At 38.7% G+C, this 23,373-nt stretch overlaps 3 protein-coding genes across 4 annotated transcripts; 1 reads left to right on the top strand and 2 right to left on the bottom strand.

Annotated features, from left to right (window-relative positions):
* Window positions 1-596: 596 nt before the first annotated feature.
* On the bottom strand, window positions 597-10,247 carry tars3 (threonyl-tRNA synthetase 3). Of its 2 annotated transcripts, none has more exons than XM_065257926.2 (19): window positions 9,875-10,247; window positions 9,582-9,662; window positions 9,256-9,443; window positions 8,978-9,101; window positions 6,693-6,817; window positions 6,493-6,610; window positions 6,340-6,404; window positions 6,183-6,261; window positions 5,868-6,014; window positions 4,835-4,933; window positions 3,539-3,705; window positions 3,201-3,363; window positions 2,976-3,113; window positions 2,820-2,897; window positions 2,638-2,738; window positions 2,458-2,562; window positions 1,288-1,360; window positions 1,086-1,200; window positions 597-1,006 (listed from the first exon to the last, which is right to left on the bottom strand). In XM_065257926.2, the coding sequence occupies exons 1-19, from the start codon at window positions 10,190-10,192 to the stop codon at window positions 858-860; spliced, it is 2,433 nt and encodes an 810-aa protein (XP_065113998.1). In that variant the 5' UTR covers window positions 10,193-10,247; the 3' UTR covers window positions 597-857. The 2 variants fall into 2 exon arrangements, with proteins under 2 accessions (XP_065113998.1, XP_065113997.1); XM_065257925.2 differs by having other exon boundaries at window positions 9,582-9,665; window positions 9,875-10,246.
* Window positions 10,248-11,294: 1,047 nt separating this feature from the next.
* Window positions 11,295-16,962, top strand: ulk3 (unc-51 like kinase 3). Its single transcript, XM_065257924.2, has 16 exons — window positions 11,295-11,639; window positions 11,746-11,886; window positions 11,965-12,085; window positions 12,162-12,257; window positions 12,473-12,616; window positions 12,730-12,812; window positions 12,941-13,096; window positions 13,177-13,282; window positions 13,356-13,396; window positions 13,782-13,884; window positions 13,988-14,052; window positions 14,134-14,212; window positions 14,930-14,970; window positions 16,097-16,144; window positions 16,225-16,288; window positions 16,575-16,962. Exons 1-16 carry the CDS (start codon window positions 11,541-11,543, stop codon window positions 16,589-16,591), a joined length of 1,404 nt encoding a protein of 467 aa, XP_065113996.1. The 5' UTR covers window positions 11,295-11,540; the 3' UTR covers window positions 16,592-16,962.
* Window positions 16,963-20,101: 3,139 nt separating this feature from the next.
* Window positions 20,102-21,405, bottom strand: LOC135739916 (growth arrest-specific protein 1). Its single transcript, XM_065258007.1, has one exon. The coding sequence runs from the start codon at window positions 21,392-21,394 to the stop codon at window positions 20,627-20,629; it is 768 nt and encodes a 255-aa protein (XP_065114079.1). The 5' UTR covers window positions 21,395-21,405; the 3' UTR covers window positions 20,102-20,626.
* Between the last annotated feature and the right edge of the window lie 1,968 nt (window positions 21,406-23,373).

Consider the following 23,373-nt stretch of genomic DNA (forward strand, 5'->3'; position numbering starts at 1 on the left):
GTTCAAGCTCACCACGCCCTTGTTGCGATCTCACCACACACTTAGTTCGTCCCCTCTATCTCCGTTGGGGTCTGCCCACTTTTCTTGCATTTTTCAAATATTGCCAGTGGGCGGAGTCAGGCTCTGACCAGGGGTTTAGTTACTCTTTAAGTGAGTTAATCAGAATAATGGTAACACTTTGTAGTTTCTCATCATTAACTGGTTGGTTTTTAGCAGTGTTGGGGAAAATTACTTTTAAAAGTTATGCATTACAATATTAAGTTACTCTCCAAAAAAGTAATTAATTGCGTTACTTAGTTACTTTTCATGGAAAGTAATGCTTACATTACTTTTAAGTTATTTTTTCTTAATAGGCTGAGGCTTGATCTCTTTCAGGCCTTGCAGGGTTTTTTATGTTCGCAAAAATTTCAAAGCGAATATTCTAAAAGCTTCTCAAACTATTTTAAGAAAAAACATTAGCTCTTTAAAATATTATACAGTTATTTTCAAAATCTGAAATATTAACAGAAACTACAGTAAGAGATATGATGTCTTCCAGCCAATAAACATTTCTATAATAAAATTAAGAATTCAAAAAGAAAACAGATACATATAGGCAGTTTTAAACAGTCTTTATTCTAAGCATTTTCACACAAAAACCGACAACATCATTTAAACCTTCTGAAGTACTTTTCATTTGACATTAAGTCGAGAGCTCACACTACAGATACAAACTGCTCTCCATCCCTTCATACTCGTGACCTTTAATATTTTTGCCCTTTATTAGTATTTTGTTCTTCTCACTCTCCATCTCAGACTTGCATCTCAGTTTTCTCCTCAGCTGAATAAAGACTCAGAGCTGACAGCTATGCTATGGTTCAGAAGACTTCTTCAGCATTCCTACACCTGGACTGTTTCAGCAAACTCAATCTGGCCATCACCTCATCCACCGTCAGCTCTCCATGGACTTTATTGTCTCTGGTGCGCACGTTCACGCTGTTAGTCAGCCGTTCTTTCTCACCCACCACTGTAAAACAATCAGACATATATTAATTAGATCATAGTGGTGTGAATAAACACATTCATAATAAAACTGATCTTCTTACCCAAGATAAAATTGTATTGCGACAGTTGTGCGTTGCGAATTTTCTTGTTCAGAAGGCAACTGGAATCCAGATCAGCATCGGCCATGAAACCGGATTCGACGAACCGCTTACACACCTGCAGAAGAAAATCCCAAAACGATCTTAACATCATCTTTCCTCCAGAAACAGACAATACAGAAGAGCTCAGTGCAGCGTGTCAGACCTGTTTGGCGTATTCTTCAAGAGATGGATTGACAGGCACCACCATCACTTGGCGTGGAGACAACCACAGTGGCCTGAGAGAAAGAGGAGACACGATCAGATATAAATATGTTCATTCTGTGAGCTTTGGGTTACAGAAAACAGCCCGTTTAAATTTAAAGTGTCAGAGATAGGGTTTAAAACCATGACCTCACCGTCAAAGGTGTGTACCCTGTTCTTTGAGCCAAATGGATTTTGCATGCAACTTTCAAATCAAAGAAACGTCCCTTAGTCGGTTTTATGTGTTTAATATGGACAATAATATCAAATCTGTGCTGCAACATTGTCACTTTTCAGAGATTTTTGCTGTTTAAAGGGTTTTGATTGTGTTAAATGTTACTTTATTAATGTGGAAGGCACTGCAGACGCAACAGCGCAGTACCAACAGTGCAGTCGCAGACGTCATCAGCATCATAGCGCGGTCGCAGGCCTTGCTGCTGCATTTTGCAATCTAATGAATTTCCAAAACCCTGTCCGGTAATGTGTGGTTAACCTCCGCTTTGTAGAAAATGTACGATGTTATATTAGTTACAATGCCAGAGTTCACGGGGGGCACAGAATCACATAAATAATAATTTTATATGAACATATTTTTAGTTTTTAATATTTGCTTTTTGAAAAAAATTGAAAATAAACAACAGGTAGATTACGCATTTTTGCTTTCGCAGCATTGAACTTTAAAATCAATCACGTGACTGTTGCTTATGTCATTTTTATTGTTCATATGCCTTATGGATTTAAAATTACATTAATTTTATAACATAACACAATTGTTGTGCTAATGCATTAATGGCTCAATTAAAGTCATTAAACAGAACGTTAATAAACAAAAATGATTTCAGATGAAAAATATGATGCCAATACATCATTATACTGATTTAATTATTTGATAAAGTATTTAACATAAAAGTTAGTCAACACATTTATTTTGGTGGTTTTCACATGAAGGCAGGGGGGCTCAGATTGTTAGAAATGTAAGTGGGAGTGCCATGAAAAAGCGCTCTTAAAATAAATATTAATATGTCTGTTATAATTTCTGTGAGCTTTGGACAGTGTGTCCTCTTAAAAAATTGGTGCCCATAAATAAATGCCTGATTCAGGTACATTAAGCCCAGCGATGTGTCAGTCATACCATTTCCCAGCGTAGTTCTCTGTGAGTATGGCGATCATTCTCTCTACTGAACCCAGAATAGCTCTGTGAATGATCACCGGTCGTGCTTTATCATCTCCATCTTTCCTGAAGTGATGGAAACAGATGAAAGTGATTTTAATGCCATCTCACTCATTAAATCGACCTATGAGCCGCACTTACCCCACATAGACCAGATTGAAGCGTATGGGTAACTGGAAGTCTAGTTGAATAGTGGCACACTGGTGATATCGACCGATGGCATCTTTAATCTTAATGTCAATCTAAGATGAAAGAATTGAGCGAAAGGATTCAGACAGGACAGAGATTGCTGGAGATGTTATCAACAGAACAACAGATCTCACCTTAGGTCCATAAAAAGCTCCATCACCTGGATTTAGCTTCCATGGCTCACCAAACTCATTCAGGCTGTTCTCAAGTTGCTGTGAAACAGAAAACTCGTTTTAATACCAGACACGCTCAATCTCATCCTCAGAGAAAAAAAACAAAAATCCCTGCACCTTTTCAGCCTGGTTCCACACAGCGATGTCTCCCAGGAACTTCTCCGGACGCGTGGAGAGATGCAGTTGGAAGGAGAATCCGAACACATCATAGACGCAGCGCAAGAAATCCAGACAGCCCTTCATTTCTGACTCGATCTGAATCACAACAGGAGGGAAGAGTAAGTTTCTTGTAAGGCAGCGATGGCGAGCCAGCGGACCACCGACAGATTAAATGCCGTTCACCTGATCCATAGTGCAAAATATATGAGCGTCATCCTGCTGGAAGCGTCGGACTCTGGTGAGTCCCGTCAGAGTTCCCGACAGCTCGTTGCGATGCAGGACACCAAAGTCAGCAAATCTGAGTGGCAGTTCACGCCAGGAGCGCGGTCGATGACCGAACATCAGACTGTTTTAGACGAAACATCATAGGTTTATCATAGAAAGGTTTATCTTAAAATGATTGTAAACAATGTTGAACAAAGTAAAATGGTGAAACGCCAAGATCTCGGTATAGTCAAGTGAATGCACACATCATACTGATAGGATGTTTTTTTGGAGTACACTATGTCAGGTGGATTTACCAGTGTCCAGGACAGTTCATGGGTTTCAAAGCAAAGACGTCCTGCTCAACAGGGAAGGAGAACATGTTGTCACTATAGTGCTGCCAGTGACCGGACGTCTCCCACAGTTTACTGTTATAGATGTTTGGAGAGGCCACCTCCTGAAAGCCTCGTCTGCAGTACTCCTCCTGTACAATCATCACACAAAAAAACTGGCTGAATCTCACAATGATGCAAACGAATAAAAAAAATTATCATCTTCTTAAAGAAATTAAGTCTTTCTTTAGGACTATTATTAACTCTTTCCATGCCAGCATTTTTGTTTTAAGTTGCCAGCCAGCACAGCATTTTTTATGAATTTCAAAAGGTTCAATGCCTTCCTTTCTTCTCTAAATACATAATTCACAATATAAAATAAATAGTTTAAATAGTTTATAAATATATAAACATACAATATATCAAATAAAAGAACAGACCTTCTGCTTTCAAACTAAAAGAAAACTTTTTATTAGGGCTGTCAAAAGACTAATCGCGATTAATCGCATACAAAATAAAAGTTTGTGTTTGCATAATATTTTGCATGTGGATTGTGTGTAATTATTATTTATATATAAAACACACACATACACTTAAGAAATTTTAAAAACATGCTACTTATGTATATATTTTTACATTTATATATAAAAATAAAACATATCAAAATCTGATTTATATATGATTTATATATGTACACATATATATATATATACACACACAGTGCACACACAAATTTATTATGCAAAAACAAACTTTTATTTTGCATGCGATTAATCGCGATTATTCTTTTGGCAGCTCTAATTTTTATCACATCTTTATTTGTTTTCTTTTATTGGTTCTGTAATATGGGTAGGTTTTTGTCAAAAACACAAAATGTTGTGTTGTTATTATTAAAACATACACAGTGTTTTTACTGTTTTTGGATCAATGGATGCTTTAGTGTTTATAAGTTGTATAAGAGTGCCACCTTGTGGGTAATAGCAGAAATATGGATTGTTGTAAAAACTCGTCATTGGCAGGGAAGCTATTCTCTTAATTGCTGAGATAACTTGTCAATGGCTGTGAAAGAGTTAAGATTTTTAGACCTCCCCTTTGTCTTTACTCTAAATGGTGAACCTGCAACAATCAAATACCATTATGATGTATGGTCCTACAAACATGCATCATTTTCTTTGTGCACAATATTATTTCCTGCTGTCTTTCATTTGAAGGCTGGTGATGTAAACATGTTCTTCAGGTGTAAGGACTCCTGCTACTACTGATCTGTGAAAGTAATGTTACCCTGATGAACTCTGTCAGCGTGTTGTAGATGTAAGCTCCTCGCGGAAGAAAGAAGCAACTGCCTGGACTCAGATCATGGAAGAAGAAAAGTTCCTGATCCTACAATTAGAGAGAGATAGAGAGACAATTACGTCTAAAGAAGAGACACATCCTCTAATCTGACAAACTGTTCTCAAATGACCACAATAGGATTACTGGAAATACTGGACGTCTGTGAGATTGTGTGGTATAAATCATACAGTATGATTGTAATATGCAGAATAGACTGAATCCAGGCAATGATGGTTTACAGCAGAATCTATTTGAGTTTCGTGGCTAATTAGGAGCGATCAGTCGGATCTCAACAGGACAGGACGGTCACCACCACCACCACCTGCTCCTCACTGAAGGCGAGAAAAACTCTTAAAGAGCCGCTTTCACACTTCACTGTTTCTGGCACACAGATAAACCCTTCATAAGTCTTTCTGTTTAAAAGTGATGGTGACTCAGATCAGCTCAGATCATTTATCACGTGGTCTCAGAGTTGCCCATCAAAACACAGTCTATAAATAGCCTCAATTGAATTATTGATCTATTACATATTTTTAGGGGCGTAATGATGATCATCGACTCTAAAAAAGATGGACATAGTGTCCATGACGTCACCCATAGGTTTGTGGAGAGCTTTTTTGAAGCCAATAGTAGGCGGTGCCTGTTGTCGCTATCTTAACCAAAATGGGAGGCGGGGCGTGGGTGAAGCTGAGGTTGCTGGTTGCGAAAACCATGCTCGCCTAGTTCGATGGAAGTGACAGCAGTGGCAGTTCACCCGTCACTCAAGTGGTCATGTTATTAACATATACACATGTAGTGTGTATCGTGAAACATCGTTAAACCCCTACTATTTTTTGTATGAGCTTGGCTTCTTTTATGCATGTTAACAATAAACAATAATAAACACATCAACAAGTAAAAGAAAAAGGTTTAGAGTAGATTATATGAAAACGTAGCCCTCCAGATTGTTTTATCCATTGTGGTACCCTGATTTATCACATACCTTCCCGATTTTGCGGTGGTCTCTGTTTTTGGCCTCCTCTTGAAAGCGTTCCCATTCCTTTAGCATTTTGCTGTCAGGAAAAGAGATTCCGTAGATCCGCTGGAGAGTCTCCATATCCGCACGACCTTCCCAGTATGTAGATGAATTCTGAACAGCAGTGAATATTTCATTGAACATCTAATATTTCATACGTGTAGTGTTCATTCAAATGCCTGGATTTATATCTTTTAGAAGAATTCCTGCTCGTACACAAGTGCTGGCACAATACAATAATGATTTATATCAAACGTAAAGCTCAGGGATGAAATGTGTTACCTTATAGATCTTCATAGCTTTAATTTTCCCCGTGTGTCGTACATGTGGCCCTCGACACAGATCAATCAAAGGGCCGCACCTATAAGAGACAGAGACTGAATCCACGAGAAGAACAAAGATTTTTAGCAGAACCGAGGAATAAAGCATCACGTGTTACCTGTACACTGTGGTGGTGGGTGTAGACACCTTCTCATTCAGAATGCGACATTTGAACTTGTTGTACTACAAAAAAAAAAGAATAAAAAAAGATGTTTTATTTAAACACGCAGATCAAATAACTTCTTAAACCTTTAAATGACTGATGTCTCACCTTAAACATCTTCAGCAGGGTTTCCTTACTGACCTCCAGTCTCTCAAATGTCTGTTTGTCCTTCACGATGGCTTTACAGATGTTCTCCAGATTACTGAACTCAGTGCTTGACACTCCTCTGTGAGGAACCAAACAGAAACGTTTGACAACATGACGATCAAACAAACCCAAAGCATAGCCCTGCAATCACGCTGACTAACTTTTGCCCATCCAGGAACATGTCGTAGTAGAAGCCGTTCTCGATGGGTGGACCGTAACAGAGACATCCGCCGTAGAAACGCTCCATGGCTTCTCCCAGGATATGAGCGCTGGAATGCCAATACACCTGAGATGGAACAGACAATCTGTTAAAGGCGACATATCATGAAAATCTGACTTTTTCCATGTTTAAATGCTATAATTGGGTCCCCAGTGCTTCTATCGACCTAGAAAATGTGATAAAGATCAACTCAGTAACTTAGTTTTGGTAAACCATTCTCTGCAAGCATGTGAAAAATAGCTTATTGAAATTTGGGATCTTATATTATAACACCGCCCCTTAATCTGCACTATCCAACCACACAGAGAGAGAGAGAGAGAAATCAATCTCACCTGACTTAATGTCTCCATTATATGTAGAAACTGTTCAACAGAGTTTCAAAGGACTCTAAATAATCCCAAACCAGGCATAAGGGTCTTATCTAGCGAAACGAAGGAAAATAAAAAATATGCACTTTTAAACCACAACTTCTCGTCTTCCTCCGGTCGTTTGACGCGCCACCGCGACCTCACGTAATTGCGTAGTGATGTAGAGAGGTCATGTGTTACATATATGAAACGCACATTTGCGGACCATTTTAAACAATAAACTGACACAAAGACATTAATTAGGATCATTCAACATACAACAATGTCGGAACGGTCCTCTTTTTTTCACACTTTTAAACACTGGGTCTAAGTTTTGCATACGTCCTCCGTGACCTCTTGACGTGATGACATATTGCGTGAGGTCACGCTGGCGTATCACAGGACCGGAGATAGACGAGAAGTTGTGGTTTAAAAGTGCATATTTTTTTTTTTTTTTTCATTTGCTAGATAAGACCCTTATGCCTCGTTTGAGATCTTTTAAAGTCCTTTGAAACTACAAATTAAAACTGCATAAAACTGTTAAAGGGACACAAGGCAGCATTTTTATGTTAATAAATCATCTTCGTAAGTCGGTATATGGTTAAATGACTCATTACATGACGAATGAAGACTCTCTCGCCCGCCCCTACCGTCGGTAGGAAGAATACCCCACTTGCAAGTTCGCTGTATCCGACCCGGTGTCCTTCAGTCTCGTATAGTCTTAGTTATTACACGGCTCTCTGGAATGCTTGATTCTGATTGGTCAGTTGAGACATTTGCAGGTTCGTTCTTTTCAAATAATAACCGCTCCAAAATAATAACGCATAGCCGGTACTACTTGCACGAGTAAAATCGCTCCGCGCCAATAAAGATCAATAAAGATTACTGTCTGTTTGGCGCCATCTTGTGACAATCACTCGACAACCACGACAAGACACAGAGAGCTTACTGAGACTGAACTTGACAAAATAGAGCATGACAGCTACGAAGCCAACACACAAAAAAATACAGAATGGGCATTAAAACTTCTCAAAGACTGGCTAAAAGAGAAAAAATGGAGACAGACAAGTATGAAGCAGAGGATCTTAATAAGGTATTACGATCATTTTATGCATCTGTGCAAAGTTTCGCGGAAGGATAAAAATGTTAATCTAAAACAAATATGCCAATAAAATGTTTCAAATTCATATTCATGTCCAGTTTTTTTCTTATGTGGCAAGTAGCCGTGTAATAAGCGGGATAATGTAGAGGCAGCCGGTAGTTATTGGGAAATAAGCCCCTTCAGTGTGATACAAGACCCTCCGCTTCGCGTCAGGTCCTGATCACACTGTCGGGGCTTATTTCCCAATAACTACCGGCTGCCTCTACATTATCCCTTACATATAGAACGCATTTACTCCCAGACACTAGGGGGAGCTAGTAGAGAAATAATACTCAGACTTGTCTTGTGTGCCTTTAAGTGTTGGGGTCCATTAGAGTCCATTAAAATGAGAAAAATCCTGGAATGTTTTCCTCAAAAAACATAATTTCTTCTCGACTGAACAAAGAAAGACATCAACATTTTGGATGACATGGTGGTGAGTAAATGATCTGGATTTTTTTAAAGAAAATTGACTAATCCTTTAATGTATATTACTGCTTTATTCTGTTATTTTATTTCTGTAACTTACTACTTCACCACTATTTGTACGAAAGAGAGCGCGAGAGAGAAAGAGATAGAAAATTGACAGCACAGTTTAGTTTCCATTTTTTAACAAACCACCATTATAGCAATCAGTGTTGACACTTTTATCGAAATCAACTCGCATGAATCAAGAGCACAATTTCAGAAGTGACTTCATCTCTTGTGATTAAAGTGAAGAAAACTGTTTTAACTCACAGCTTGAGCGTCCTCATGGTCAAAGCGCAGAAGTTCCAGACTGCAGTCGGTCTCCAGCGGTCTGTCCAGATCCCACAGTTCTCCATTCACCCGGGCAATCACACAGTTATCTGCAAGACCCTGACTGCAATGCCATCATACACACTTATATAGTTACTCGTTACTGGACAAATCATTGGACACAAAACTTTCCAGCTAACTGCCACATAAACATACAGACAACAAATGACACAAGGTTAGAACGATGACTCTTCAAAGAGATGACGGTGAGTCCTCACCTGATGTTGCAGGCGATCTGATACGGGCTGCTCACCCAGGCTGTGGCCGGCACAGTCTGTCCATCAGGAAGCTGAATGGTGATGGGTTTCCCGCCCGCCGCTCGTTCAGCCAGAATAGAGTCGCTCTCCTTCTTCAGCTGATCGTAGAGCTCCAGACGCTCGGAGATAAAACCAGGCCAAGGGTTTAACTGAGAACAGAGGAGTGAGTGAAACATTCAGATCTGATCTAGAATCAGACAGCAGCTGTGAGGATCACATGAATGCTGCTGATGCAACCAGAGAGCAACCAAATCACAGACACACGTGAGAGATATGATGAAGATTACCTCTCCTGCTGCCTTCACTCCATCCTTCTTCTTGTTTATCTCTTGACTGTCTGGTGATTTTACTTTTGATGACGTCACTTTCTGCTGCCATGAATGAAAGCACAGCACAGGTGTGATCATGCTATCCATCTATCTTTCAGAGATGAAATCGATAGACAATTAAAATGCCCTTGTATATTTCCTATTTCAAATATAATCATGGATTAAATCACATTTTATAGAAGTTTCTATCTATGTTTCTTTGTTTGAAAACAATAAGCTGGTCTAAGATCAGTGTAAGTTAGCTGGCTCACCTTTGAGCGAATCTTCTCCTTTGGTTCCTCGGTTTTGTTTTGGTTTGTGTCCTGTGTTCTCTGGTTCTGGTTCTTGTTCTGTTTTTTGTTCTGGTTCTTGTTCTGCTCCTGCTCGGATCGAAGGCCCCGGCGGAGGTGCAGCAGCCGGTATTTAAGTTTCTCGTTCTCGGTGCGCAACGCGTCCAGGTTCGAGCCGCTGGCCAGAGTGCTGAAGTCGAACCCGTCCGTCAGCCCGTCCTGCAGGCGGCTGATCTCACGACTCAACACCGCGATCTGCTCCTCCTGAGCGGCCAAGCGTGCGGCCATGCGCTCCGCCATCTTTAAAGCGCCGTAGGATCGAGTGACCGGTCAACGGTACCGTCTCTTTTACACAGTGAGATCTCCTTCCTGTAGAGACGACCGAATGATTTCTTCATGTATAATGATTCACCATAATTTAATAAAAGGTTTTACACTTTATAAATAAATTCTCATTTGGTAATAAAGTAAACAAAATTTGTGTAACGCCTATAAATGGATTAAATAAAAATCTCTATTTCTTAATCACAGTCGGTTATGATTGGTTTATCCTGAACAGCGATGAGAAAAGTAACGGGTTGAACATGACAACAAATCTTCAGGATCGGTCTGGAAAATTATTTACACCCGAATAATGGCACAGAAAAACTTGACTAGATATTAAACCGAACATAACACTTAATGCAAGTCTTGAACATAATAATTTGTGAAATTTTGACCGGGGCACTAAACCCCGCCCACGGTATGTGACGTCTCATCACAAATGTCATAGCGCCACCTGCCGAGCAGGCACGACAAACGCATTTGATATACAAATCATACACACAAGAACAAACCTACAACATTACTTTTTGATGAATACAAGCTAATTAATGTAAGCCTCTCGAATAGTGTTTATGTGATGTTATGATTCTTTTTTTATATATATTTTTAACTATAATTTGTTCACTGTTAATTTTGTGCTCTTATTTTGTATTTTGTAATTTCCAATGACTGGTATGCTCAACCAAAGGCTGATCGATACTTATATATTCATGTTGTAATCATATACCTTGATTGTTTGTAAAGTTGAAGTAAAAAAATAATACATTTCTAAATCAATACATATAACATAATTTAACACAATATTACTCTTGCACTGGATGGGACATTTTGACTTAATATTATTCTATATGATGTCGCTACCATACTATATTACTGCCTCGTGTATTTTGCTAGATGCCTTAAAATACATGCAAATATCAAAGCACAGTTGTGAACAATATTGTTTAAATGTATAACATTTAAAATACATTTGATACACTTGATGCCCTGAGAAATAATCGACCCCATCTGAAATGCGTGTATTCGCAGTATCGTATCGCGTCGGTAGGGGGCGCTCAGTGATGTCAGCGCCTGGTCAGCGCGCTGGTGCGTGACGTCACCACGCGGAAGTAAACATATCGCTGCACCTAGTGTGTAAACACGTTTATTTGATATTGAATAAATGTGGAACGATCTACGCTGTTTGTAAAATGTCAGCAGTGTGAGGTTACCTCAGAGATAATGTTTCTAAAAAATGTACTAATGTTGTACTTCTCACCGAGGATCATTTTTGCTGTTTATTGATTGATTTGTTTGATGTCGGTCTGGTTCGGTTCGGTTCGTTATGGCTGCGGGTTTCGCTCCGCCGAAGCTCAAAGATTTTATTCTCACTGAGAAGCTGGGAAGCGGCACATATGCGACAGTTTATAAAGCTTTCAGAAAGGCAAGCGATTATTCCGATTATAAATAGTGTTTTTCTTGTTTGTTTGAGTGATCATGTGTTTGTTTATTGCTGACAGTTTGTTTATTGAGCATTTGTTTGTTTGCAGACTGACAGCAGGGAGGCTGTGGCTGTGAAGGTGGTCAGTAAGAAAAGTCTGAATAAAAGCTCAATGGAGAATCTGCTGACAGAGATTGAGATCCTAAAGACGATTCGGCATCCACACATTGTGCAGCTCAAAGATTTTCAAGTACTGAACTGACAGCTCATGCAGTTTATTCATCGTGATGCTTTCTGTTAACGCTGGCTTTGTTTTCTGTGTCTGTAGTGGGACAGTGATAATATTTACTTGATTCTGGAGTGGTGTTCAGGAGGAGATCTGTCACGGTTCATTCGCACTCGCAGGATTCTCCCGGAGAGAGTCGCCCGCCGTTGTCTTCAACAGATCGGTACTGAAACAAACACTGAAGCTTTCATATCGATGGACTGACAGTAAACTTGTGATGATATTTGTCTTGTGTTTAGCGTGTGCTCTTCAGTTTCTTCATGAGAAGAACATCTCTCATCTGGATCTCAAACCTCAGAACATTCTGCTGAGTGGAAACATCTTGAAGCTCGCAGGTGCAACTTTACTCTCATATACAGTTCCATATCTGTGGACATTAAAAGAGATCAAAGAGTCACTATATGATACTTAATGTCTGTGCTTTCTATGAGATCACACCTCTCCTCAACACCAGGACACATCACATATGATGTCATTCACAGAAGGGATGTGTACATTAGTGATGTCATAGCAAACGCCACTGATCAGGTCAATCATACTGTCATTGTAGATTTTGGTTTCGCTCAGTACATGTCCCCGTGGGATGAACAGCAGGTGTTACGAGGTTCTCCGCTCTACATGGCTCCAGAGATGTTGTGCAGACGACATTATGATGCTCGAGTTGATCTGTGGTCTGTCGGGGTCATTCTCTATGGTGAGAGACAGACAGACAGACAGACAGACATTCTCATGTCACACCTGTAGATGAACTGACCAGTTGTGTGTTTGTGTATCTGTATGTGTGTGTTTGTGTGTGTGTAAACACAGAGGCTTTATTCGGACGAGCTCCGTTTGCTTCTCGCTCATTTGCTGAACTAGAGGAGAAAATTCGCAGTGAGAAACCAGTTGAGGTGAAAGTGACATCTAAACATAACCACAGTTATAAATATCATCTCTCTCTCTTTCTTTCTCTCTGATGTGAGCTGAGATATAGACATACTAAGTTAATGTGCATTGTGTTGTGTGTGTGTTTGTGTAGCTGCCATCTGGAGTGAAAGTTTCTCCTGACTGCAGAGATCTGCTGCTGCGGCTGCTAGAGAGACATCCAGACGCTCGCATCACATTTGATGAGTTTTTCCTTCATCCATTTGTAGATCTGGAGCACATGCCCAGTGCAGAGAGCCTTCAGAAAGCTGTGAGTCTCTCTGTGTGTGTCTGTGTGTTATGATTGTGTTACTCAGGTGTTTGATCTTTTCTTCATGTGTATATTTCTAGAAAGCTCTGGTGTTACAGGCGGTTCAGAAGGATCAGGATGGAGAGAGAAGTGCAGCGTTGTCTCTTTACTGTAGTGCTCTTGAACACTTTGTCCCTGCGATTCACTGTAAGATTCAAACTACAGAGTCTCTGTTAGTTATTCATGTCTTCTGATTCAATAATGATCTGTATATTTTCAGATGAAACAGACAGACAGAGGAAAGAAGCTCTCAGACAAAAGGTGAATCTCAAATCATACAAACATTCATTACATGACACGATTCAGAAATAAAAAAAGATGTTTTTCTTCTATAAACGTCTTTACTTACAGTTGTGTCTGCATATAAAGCTGTGATAAAAGAATTTAAACGGATATAAACTCACCCATATCCACTGTAAATGAGTTGATTCTGTTTAAACTCTTATGAACAAAAATCTGTATGTTTGTTTTTCCCGTGAGATTCTCATATAAATGAAACTCAATGCTGATGGATTCTGAGGATTTTTATAAAAAAAAAAAAATGTTTATAAAAGAAAGCCCATAAATAAACTCTTCAGTTCTGATCATACACGCGCTTTAATATCTGTAAATCAGACTATAGGTGTAATTGTTGTTTTTCTCTCAGGTGAATCAGTATGTTTCTCGGGCCGAGGAACTCAAAGCTTTAGTCAGATCAGACAACAAGATCAGTTTTGAGGAAGCAAAGTCAACCAGGAACATATTAATAGGTAACCAGTAACACAGTGCTAATAACCAGCACACAACAACAACAACACACAGTTGTGTCTCAAGCTTCTTATTGTAATGCCAAACATTTTCACTCCTTCACAGAAATGTCCAGAAATCAGCCGCGTTTATTGGCTGCTCTGGAGTTGGCGTCCTCTGCTGTTGCCCTGGTAACTGTTTGGATGTGAATGTCTCATCTGAGCTGCAGTGTTGTATTATGGGTAATAGAGTTGTGATGTCTGTGTTGACAGGAGGAGAGCGGAGCTGAAGATTGTGAAACTCTTGATTTATATCAGCAGAGTTTAGGAGAAATGCTTCTGGCTCTCGCGGGTGAGAGATTCATAACTCATCGTATGAATGCGTTTCATCTCTCTGAGTCTCTGATGTCATCGATTGTCGTGTTTATTCTGTCAGACGTGTAGGGCGTGACGCCAATTGATGATCTCATACAGGAGAGATGCTGATTATTAAAGAGAGAGACCTGTCATCACCCCTTAAACTATAGCAACAGCCTGGTTCCCTATGTGTTTCTGTAAAATGTAGAAATCCACTTTTTTATATTCTCCTGGAAGTTCAAGAAGGAAAGAAAAGAGCAGCGAGACGTCCAGATGAGATGAGATGATGTCAGTACAGCGTGTGTGGCCATCTGGATCTCATTCACGACAGCTCTCTTCATTTCTCAGTGTTATTAAATACTGAAACTCTTATCTGTTAAAGTGCTCAAGGCTCTGCTCCCATTTCTTTCCAAATACTCGTCCAGATCTCTGCTGGATTTGAGTTTTTTATTTGGCTGTTTTTCGCTCTCTGTTGATCTGTCACAGCAGTAATGTCAGAACTGCGATTATCAAAACACAGTCGCTCTATATGATTTAAACTGTTAGCACAGGCGTTATACTGAAATCCTACGGTTTGTTTTAAACATACAAACTTCAGTGTGACTTTAATAACTTCAGTTTAAAAGCACAAAGAGCCTCTGATTGTCATTGTAAGTTTTTGAGAATCAGTTAAACATAGAGAAATAATCAATAATGTTTCTCTTTCTGTCAGCTGAAGCTCAGGGTCGTCGGAGAGATTTACTACACAGTGAGGTGAGAAATTAACTATGAGCATCACTTCAGAGGAAATCTAAACCATTTAACTAAACTCTTAACTAGTTTTTCTAATTTGAGATGTGGCTTTTAAAATAACAAAGTGTTTCTGGTTGCTGATCTTTGAACATAAGATCTTAAAGAAAGATAATGAGATGATGTCACAGAAAGACAAGAAAATATTATCATATTTACATTTAGCAGACGCTTTTATCCAGATTACGAAACAATAAAAGCAATTTGTCATATAGGAGGAAATAAGAAGTGCTTATCCCAAGCTAAGTAACTTACTAAGTAATAACTTTGTTGAGTTAATAAGAATAATGGTAACACTTGTGTGTAGTTTACAATTCTCATTATTAACTGGTTGATTATTAGCATTAATATTACTGAGATATTGGCTGTTTATTTTATACTTAAAAAGCACATATTAATTAATTCTGCAAAACCTTATTATACATCCTTAATCCTACCAATACTTAAACTTAACAACTACTTTACTAAGTATAAATATGCAGTAATTAGGACTATATTGAGGCAAAAGTAGTTAATAGTTAGTTAATAGTGAGAATTGGACCTTAAAACTAATTATTGATGTACTTTTATATGATTTATATCTTTGTATCGGTTACTAAATAGGATTTAGAAAGAAATTAGTAATAAGTCATTAAATACTTTTTGCAGAGAGTCATTTGTACAGTAACCTAATAACATTATTGAAGATAATTAACTAGTAATCAATTACTTTTTTGAGTAGCTTACCCAACACTGATTCCAAGTTACATGTTTTCATTATTCTGAACAATACCTGTTAAGAGAAAGAAAGAATAATTTTTTACATTTTTGTTTATTTTTATATATATATAAGGTGTGGCTGCAGTCAATATTTGATCATTTATTGTCCCTTGTGTCCTTATAAACTGGTTTGCTTTCTAGGAAAGATTTTTTATAGAAAACTGGGGATCTGAAATGCCACAATGCTAAAAAATATTTCACCATAAATTGACATGATTGCCTCTGAAAGCAGTGATGTAGTGTACACGAGCACAATGTGTCAGGTTTAACACTTTAACTAAGTGATGTTGTACTGTGTATTTCTCTGATCTGCTTTGATTTTCTCTTTCAGATTAAAAGTTTAATGAGTCGAGCGGAGTATCTGAAAGAACAGATTAAGGTAAACCATCATGTGATGTCTGTTAATGTTTAATAATGAATGTTTGTTGGTATCTTCTAAAGCTTTGATGTGTTTTATAGATGAGAGAAACTCAGACGGATGAATCGCTGAAGAAAGACGCCGTTGCTGAATCTGTGAGATCTTGTATGTATCGTATTATTTCTTATACTGTTAGGATTGAGTCCTGGGTTTGATCTTGAATTTCAAACGTGATTTTGTGTTTTTATTTGATAAACGAGCACCAGATTACCTTTCAGCAAATTTATCTACATTACTGTTTAAAACTTTAGAGTCATATTCACTTATCTATTCATTTTGTTTTTTTTCGTTATATGATTCTTGATAATAAATGAATTCCCCTGACTTTTGTCAATATTTTGCTGTAATATTCAGACACATGATGATGTTTTTCTCTCTCTCTTTCTTTCAGCATGTTGTTTACAGTGAGTTGAGGGTTCTCGTCATATCAACATGATTGTAACGTGTCACATGACCAGAGTATTCACAGGATCTGATTGGATCTCTTTAAGTGTGAATAATCAAATGTGACGTTCATCTGGCTGTCATTAATCCTAAATCTTATTTAATTGTTAATTTTGAAATTAGATTTTGAGTTTCTTAATACACTGACCTCCAATTATGAAAAATCACACACCTGACAGATCTAACAAAACTTCATGAGTTGATCTGTGTGTGTTTACTGTTGACTGATGCATGCTTATGATGAAGCTGTAATATTTAAATTAAGTTTTTCTTGTTTTTTTTCTTTTTTGGAATCATGATTTTAATAAATGTAAGAATCCAAATGAAATAATTGATCTGCACTGAGTTTGTATTTTTCTGCTTCACAAACCTTTTTTTAGTAAAATAGTCCGTACAGTCGTGCAATCATCTCTTTTACACAGTTTGTTATATTAAACTACTAGTGGTTATTGGATGGTTCAGGTCAAGTACCAGCTTTGATCAATTTAACTTGTAGACTGATCAACATATACAAACTCAATGTCATACTGTATAAAACTAATACTCCTGTAGATCTGTGGAAAGACTTTAACATCCCTTAAAACACACAGTGTAACTAATTACTAAAAAAAATTGTAATATTACAGTTACCATCCATAAAATGTCTAGTTACTTTTTGTCACCACACAGGTAGTTAGCTCTTTTTGGTTCTGCCAGCATGTTTGGTTTGTTCACCTGCTTGGCCCTGTTGCAGATTTTAGTGTATGTGTTAGTGCTTTATTAAATTATGAAAGTTATATAAAAGAATAATGAGTAAAGTAATTTATTACTTTCAAAAGGAGAAACTACACTGTAAAAAAAATATTTGTTGCCTTAATTTTTCATTTGAACTTCCTATTATTTATGGTGACTAGAAATGAGTTGTTAACTTATAATGTATAGTTAATGTAAGTCAACTTCAAAAAACATTGTAGTAATGAGTCATGATCCAGAAAAAAATACTTTTTTGGCCAAAAATGTTTTAAATATATGCTAAATACATTTTGTAGCATATTAAATATATTTTTGAATTTGAAAATATATTTAGTTTTAAGTAACCTTTATATATTAACATTTCAATATGTACTTAAGGGCAACAAATACATTTCTAATTTTACAACTCATGTGCCAAGAAATGTATTCTTGGCCAAAATATATTTTAAATATATGCTAAATTCAAGTTAATTTTATAAAATATATTTTTGAAGTGTAAAATATATTTGATTTTAACAAATTCAAACCTTATTTTTAAAAGTGTTTGAAAATATGACGTTTTTCTCCCAATGTGATGTGAATATATTTCCTTGGTTTGAAATATATGCATATAAATGCTTAAAAATATCTTTATTCTTAAAATATATTTAAAAAAATAGCCAAAAATATATTGGTAAAAAATATATTTTTGTAAACACATTCCAAAATATATTTCAGCAAATATATTTTTGGCAATTTATTATATTTTGAAAGGTCTTTACCACAAAAAACAAAGGTAGCTTTTAGCTTTATTTCTGAGATGAAGTATTCTTTGATTTTAATAGCTGGACTAAAGGTCATGTGAATGTGAAGACCTCCTTTGGGTGTTTTATGATCTGCTGATATCTCATGACATCTTTAGTTTCACTTTAAATGTCAGAGGATTTTAAAAAGTCCTGTTACTGATCTCCATTTTGTGTTGATCCACATAACGGTTCAAAATTAACCCTAAACCAAACTCCTGCTGCTGGTTCTGAGACTCACTCGCTCTCCATAGCTGGAACATTAAAAGATGTTAAGAAGGGTTTGTGTGTGTGTGTGTTAATCCATCAGAGACTGAAAACCTCAACACACACACGCGCACAGACACACACATGAATAGAAACATTGTAGCAGTGAGACACAATACTGCATCTAAAATGTAACCCAGAGCCGTGTGTGTGTGTGTGTGTGTGTGTGTGTGTGTGTGTGTCTGTCTGTGTTAAATGAGAAAATGGGCTCCAGCTCTGTGTCACTATTGGCCCCTGTGTGGCCCCTCCTCCAGTCCTCTCTCCTGCTTTTGTTTATTTTGATTTTGTTCCCAGTCGTTTGGGTGGGGGTGCTTATAAGGGAGGAAAGACTGAAGACTTTGGTGTCGACTGAAATCTACCTTAAGTTGATTTCACAGAAAAACCCTCAGAACTGCAGTTGCTTAAGATCCACAGTTTTCCAGGGACTTTATAAGATTGAAGAGTTTTAAAGAGTGTACAGCATTCAAACATTAAGATTATATCCACATATGACCAATGATTACATCAGAGTTATTTAACAAACCCCATCAGAAATAATCTCAATCTGTCATCACATCATCTTATCACATCAATAAATATTAAATCAGAAGCACATTTTGTGTTATTTTAGTTGTTTACCAAAATGTATTCCAGATAGTCATAGTGAATATAGGCTTAAAGTGCACACTCTTTACTTAGTGGATATTTATATCTAATTTGAATGAATGGTTTGGGAATTACAGCAGTTTTAAAAGTAACTCCCTCTTTTTAAAAAGGAAAAAAGTAATGGGACCGTTGACTTATAAACGGTTTAATCCAGGTATGGGCTATTTGTTACATCATTTGAAGCCTGTTAAAGGTCTGGAGTTGATTTTAAGTGAGGCCTTTGCATTTGGAAGCTGTGGCTGTGATCTCAAATCATGTGAATCATGGAGATCTCCATGCAAGGGATACAGACCAGATATAGGTTTCAAAAACACAACAAATCCACCAGAGAGATAGCAGGAACCTTAACCTTTCTCCATACAGTGAACTTTAGTGGACCTCAACAGTTTCAAAGCAGTTTTAAGGGACTCAAACTATTCTAACCGAGGCATAAGGGTCTTATCTAGCAAAACCATCCTCATTTTCACCCCCCCCCCCCCAAAAAAAACACAAGTACTTTTAAACCACAACGTCTCGTCTTGCACTAGCGTGTGATGCGTCAGTATGACCTTATGTATTATGTAATCAAGTGCAAAGGTCACGCATTACATACGTGAAATGTACATTTGCTGTCCATTTAAAAAAATAAACTGACACAAAGACATTAATTAATATCATTCCACATACAACAACATCTGAACGCTCCTCTTTCTCCACACTTGTAGACATTGAAGTAGTAGTTTCGCATACGCCATGCGTGACCTTTTGACGTGATTACGTCATACGTAAGGTCATGCTGGCCCATCACATGGCTGGTGCAAGACATGAAGTTGTGTTTTCAAAGTGCATTACTGGGATTTTTTGGCGATAATGAGGATGGTTTCACTAGATAAGACCCTTATGCCTCGGTTGGGAACTGAGGTCCACTAAAGTCCACTTTATGGAGCAAAATCCTGGAATGTTTTCCTCAATAAACTTAATTTCGGCTCTAGAAAACTAAAAAACTTCAATTTACGCTATCATTTCTTCTCATGCACGAGAGAAAAGTGAGATGAAAAAGCACTGAAACAAGTATGACCGTCCTTTAATATTGAACTGCTTGAGTTACAGACAGAAACTTCAGTGTCCGTGATCAGCAGTTTAAGATGCAAAACTTGTGTTGACACATGTTAGCATCAAACCAGCACTAAAACCAGGACTATAGACCAACACCAGACTTGTTTTTAATGAGCATCATTGAATCATGACACCAGGAGAAGCCAGCAGTGGAGTGAAAGTGTTTAACAGCTTCTGAAGAGCCTCTTCACTTAAATGAAGCACTTGATCCCAACACAAACTCCTTTAAGCGGACACACACTGCAAATATTTGAAGTGTGATGTGGGGACAATGAAAGACTGCTGGCAACACACAGCCGATCGTTTGTCAAAGATCTTACTGAATAAAGAGACTTGAAGCACCACAGAAAAGTCGTGTCGTGATGAAATCCAATCAAAAGACTGCAGTGAGTTTGTGTCTTGCAAAATCCTTCAGTCTGGACAAACATCAGTGGCCTTTGGGTTTGAGAAGGACACTTTTCAATCCATTGAGTGTTGCCTACAGTACACAGATGAGCGCAAACAATGCGCAAAGTAAAAGCACCTGTCGAGAACCAGCGATGGCACTGCACGTGGACATCACCGCATACGAGTCCGTCACATCTCTCTCTGCTTTCGTCTCATAATCCTCGTCCTCGTATATATCATCCATGGCATCATGGTCAACAGAAAACCCTCCAATCGAGCAAAGTCTCAACATGTTTTGTTTGACCACCTCACAGAAAGGCCGCTCGAGTCCATCACAGACGCATTCGTTCAGCATCATCCCGTTCGGCATGACCAGCAGCTCCTCTATAGTCGCTTTACACCGGGATGAACATTTTCTCCCGTTAAACAGCTGACCGCAACGGGAAAGATAAGCCGTCAGAGACGACTGACAGCCAGGCTCGTCCTCGCAACGCTGCCGCGCTTCTGTGCAGCCAATCCCGAGCGCGCCACCGGGATGCGTTCGCGGCAGACACGGTTCGATAGCGCGTTTGGTGCGCAGGCACTCTGCGTCTCTCCCGCAGTCGCAGTTCTCCAAGTTCGGCCCGTCGGTGGTCTGGTTGAGTCGGATGAGCGCGCTGATGCAGTGGCTCGGACAGTGACCCCGGTCCCCGCGGATGTTCGCATCGCACGCGGTGAGGTATTGATCATACGCGAGTTCGCAGTCTCGCTCTCTGTGACACGTGAGAAGCGCCTGCCAACAGAGCATCTGCGCATCGAGCATCAATAAAGACGCGAGAAGAAACGCGACGCGAAGGCAGCAGCTCTCCATATCTATCATTCAAACGTTAACTGCGCCAAAAAGCGAACTGATAAACTAAGTAACATTTTTTTAAAGTTCAGCCAACTGTGCCTCACACGAAATGAAATCAGAAATTAAGCTCAACAGGTCTCCGTAAGATCTGACCCAAGACATCAGATTCCTCTGCGAGTGCGCAATCATTTAACTTCTCACCTTTGGTTTAGAATCTTCACGTTGATGTCCCGTATCTGCTGCGTGCCTTTGTCCCTCTGGTGTTTTACGCACAGAGACCCCTCCTCCAAAACTCCCTCAGCTCCCCTCTGCTTCTCCTCTCTTCATTATGGATTCTGTTGTTCTATTGGTTGTAAACGGGACCTTGCACCGGATTCCTTTCCATAGTAACGCAGTTTTTGGCAAAGCTCACCTCCTGTACAGAATAAATAAAATGTTTATAAATTTCATGAAGCCGGCGAGCTGTGTGGTCTCTTTCACTGCATTAGAGAACAAAACCAGACAGACAGAGAGAGAGAGAGAGAGAGAGAGAGAGAGAGAGAGAGAGAGAGAGAGATTGCACGAAGCTCAACATCTGCAAACCACTTCTTCAATTTACAGCAGAGAAAAACAAATCTGTTTCTCTTTAGCACAAGCCCCTGGATAAACGGACGCACACCCGGTGGCTTTCAGCTCCGCCCTTCTCGGGCTCTGCTGGGGTGTTTTAATCACCCTGCTGGGGAAGAAAAGGCCCACAAAAGTGTTTTCTGGACCGTTTCACCCTCTTTGTGTCCGACTGGCCGTGCAGTAGCCCAGAGGCCCATCAATAGAGAGACTTTCCACAACAATATATTTTAGTGCTGTGTGCTTTCACAGGACACTTGAGATCCGCGATTCTCTGCTATTCACATGGAAAGCGCTTCAAGCATTCTTCCAGTCTGTTATAGAACAAAGCTGACACACAAGAAAAACTGATGATTTAAAGATAATATCATTTAGATTGTGCATAAGTGATGATTTAAATATGGTTCAAAAAACATTGCCATTCCTTCCTGAAACGCATTGAGTTTGTACATCGCTCATCGATTTAAAAAGTCCTCTGATTGGCCAGCTCGATCGTTGTGATTGGCCTGAATACCTCTGTCGTCAGACGGAAATTTGACGATCCTTACCATGTTTTAAAGATTATCTCACAATGCAATCCTGACAGAAGTTAATATCGTCTTTCTGATCCAGAAAATACAGATGACCAGGCTGGTAAGGTAAAGCTACTAAAACATTAAAATCATGTCTGCATTTGTGATTGTAGAAATTACAAACAACAATCGCTACTCTACACTGCACAAAATTGTGTTTGAATCATGGTTTAGTCAGTACTAAAGTCTTTAAATATGAAAACATACCAATAAAAAAGTATAGCTTGTAATGGACTGAAAGTCGCTTTGGATAAAAGCATCTGATAAGTTCATATATATATAAACATAGACTGCTTACAGGCTGTGAGTCTGAAAAGGAAGGAATTTTGATAAAGTCGGTCTTGTCTACATCACCAATCCCAGGAAGTAAACTGTTGCCTACAATCTGTGTGTATGTTGTAGTCCAAGAAAAGAGATGTACACTCACCTACAGGATTATTAGGAACACCTGTTCAATTTCTCATTAATGCAGTTATCTAATCAACCAATCACATGGCAGTTGCTTCAATGAATTTAGGGGTGTGGTCCTGGTCAAGACAATCTCCTGAACTCCAAACTGAATGTCAGAATGGGAAAGAAAGGTCATTTAAGCAATTTTGAGCGTGGCATGGTTGTTGGTGCCAGACGGGCCGGTCTGAGTATTTCACAATCTGCTCAGTTACTGGGATTTTCTCGCACAACCATTTCTAGAGTTTACAAAGAATGGTGTGAAAAGGGAAAAACATCCAGTATGCGGCAGTCCTGTGACGAAAATGCCTTGTTGATGCTAGAGGTCAGAGGAGAATGGGCCGACTGATTGAAGCTGATAGAAGAGCAACTTTGACTGAAATA

Source organism: Paramisgurnus dabryanus, chromosome 9, assembly GCF_030506205.2.
Source record: "Paramisgurnus dabryanus chromosome 9, PD_genome_1.1, whole genome shotgun sequence".
Lineage (NCBI taxonomy): Eukaryota > Metazoa > Chordata > Actinopteri > Cypriniformes > Cobitidae > Paramisgurnus > Paramisgurnus dabryanus.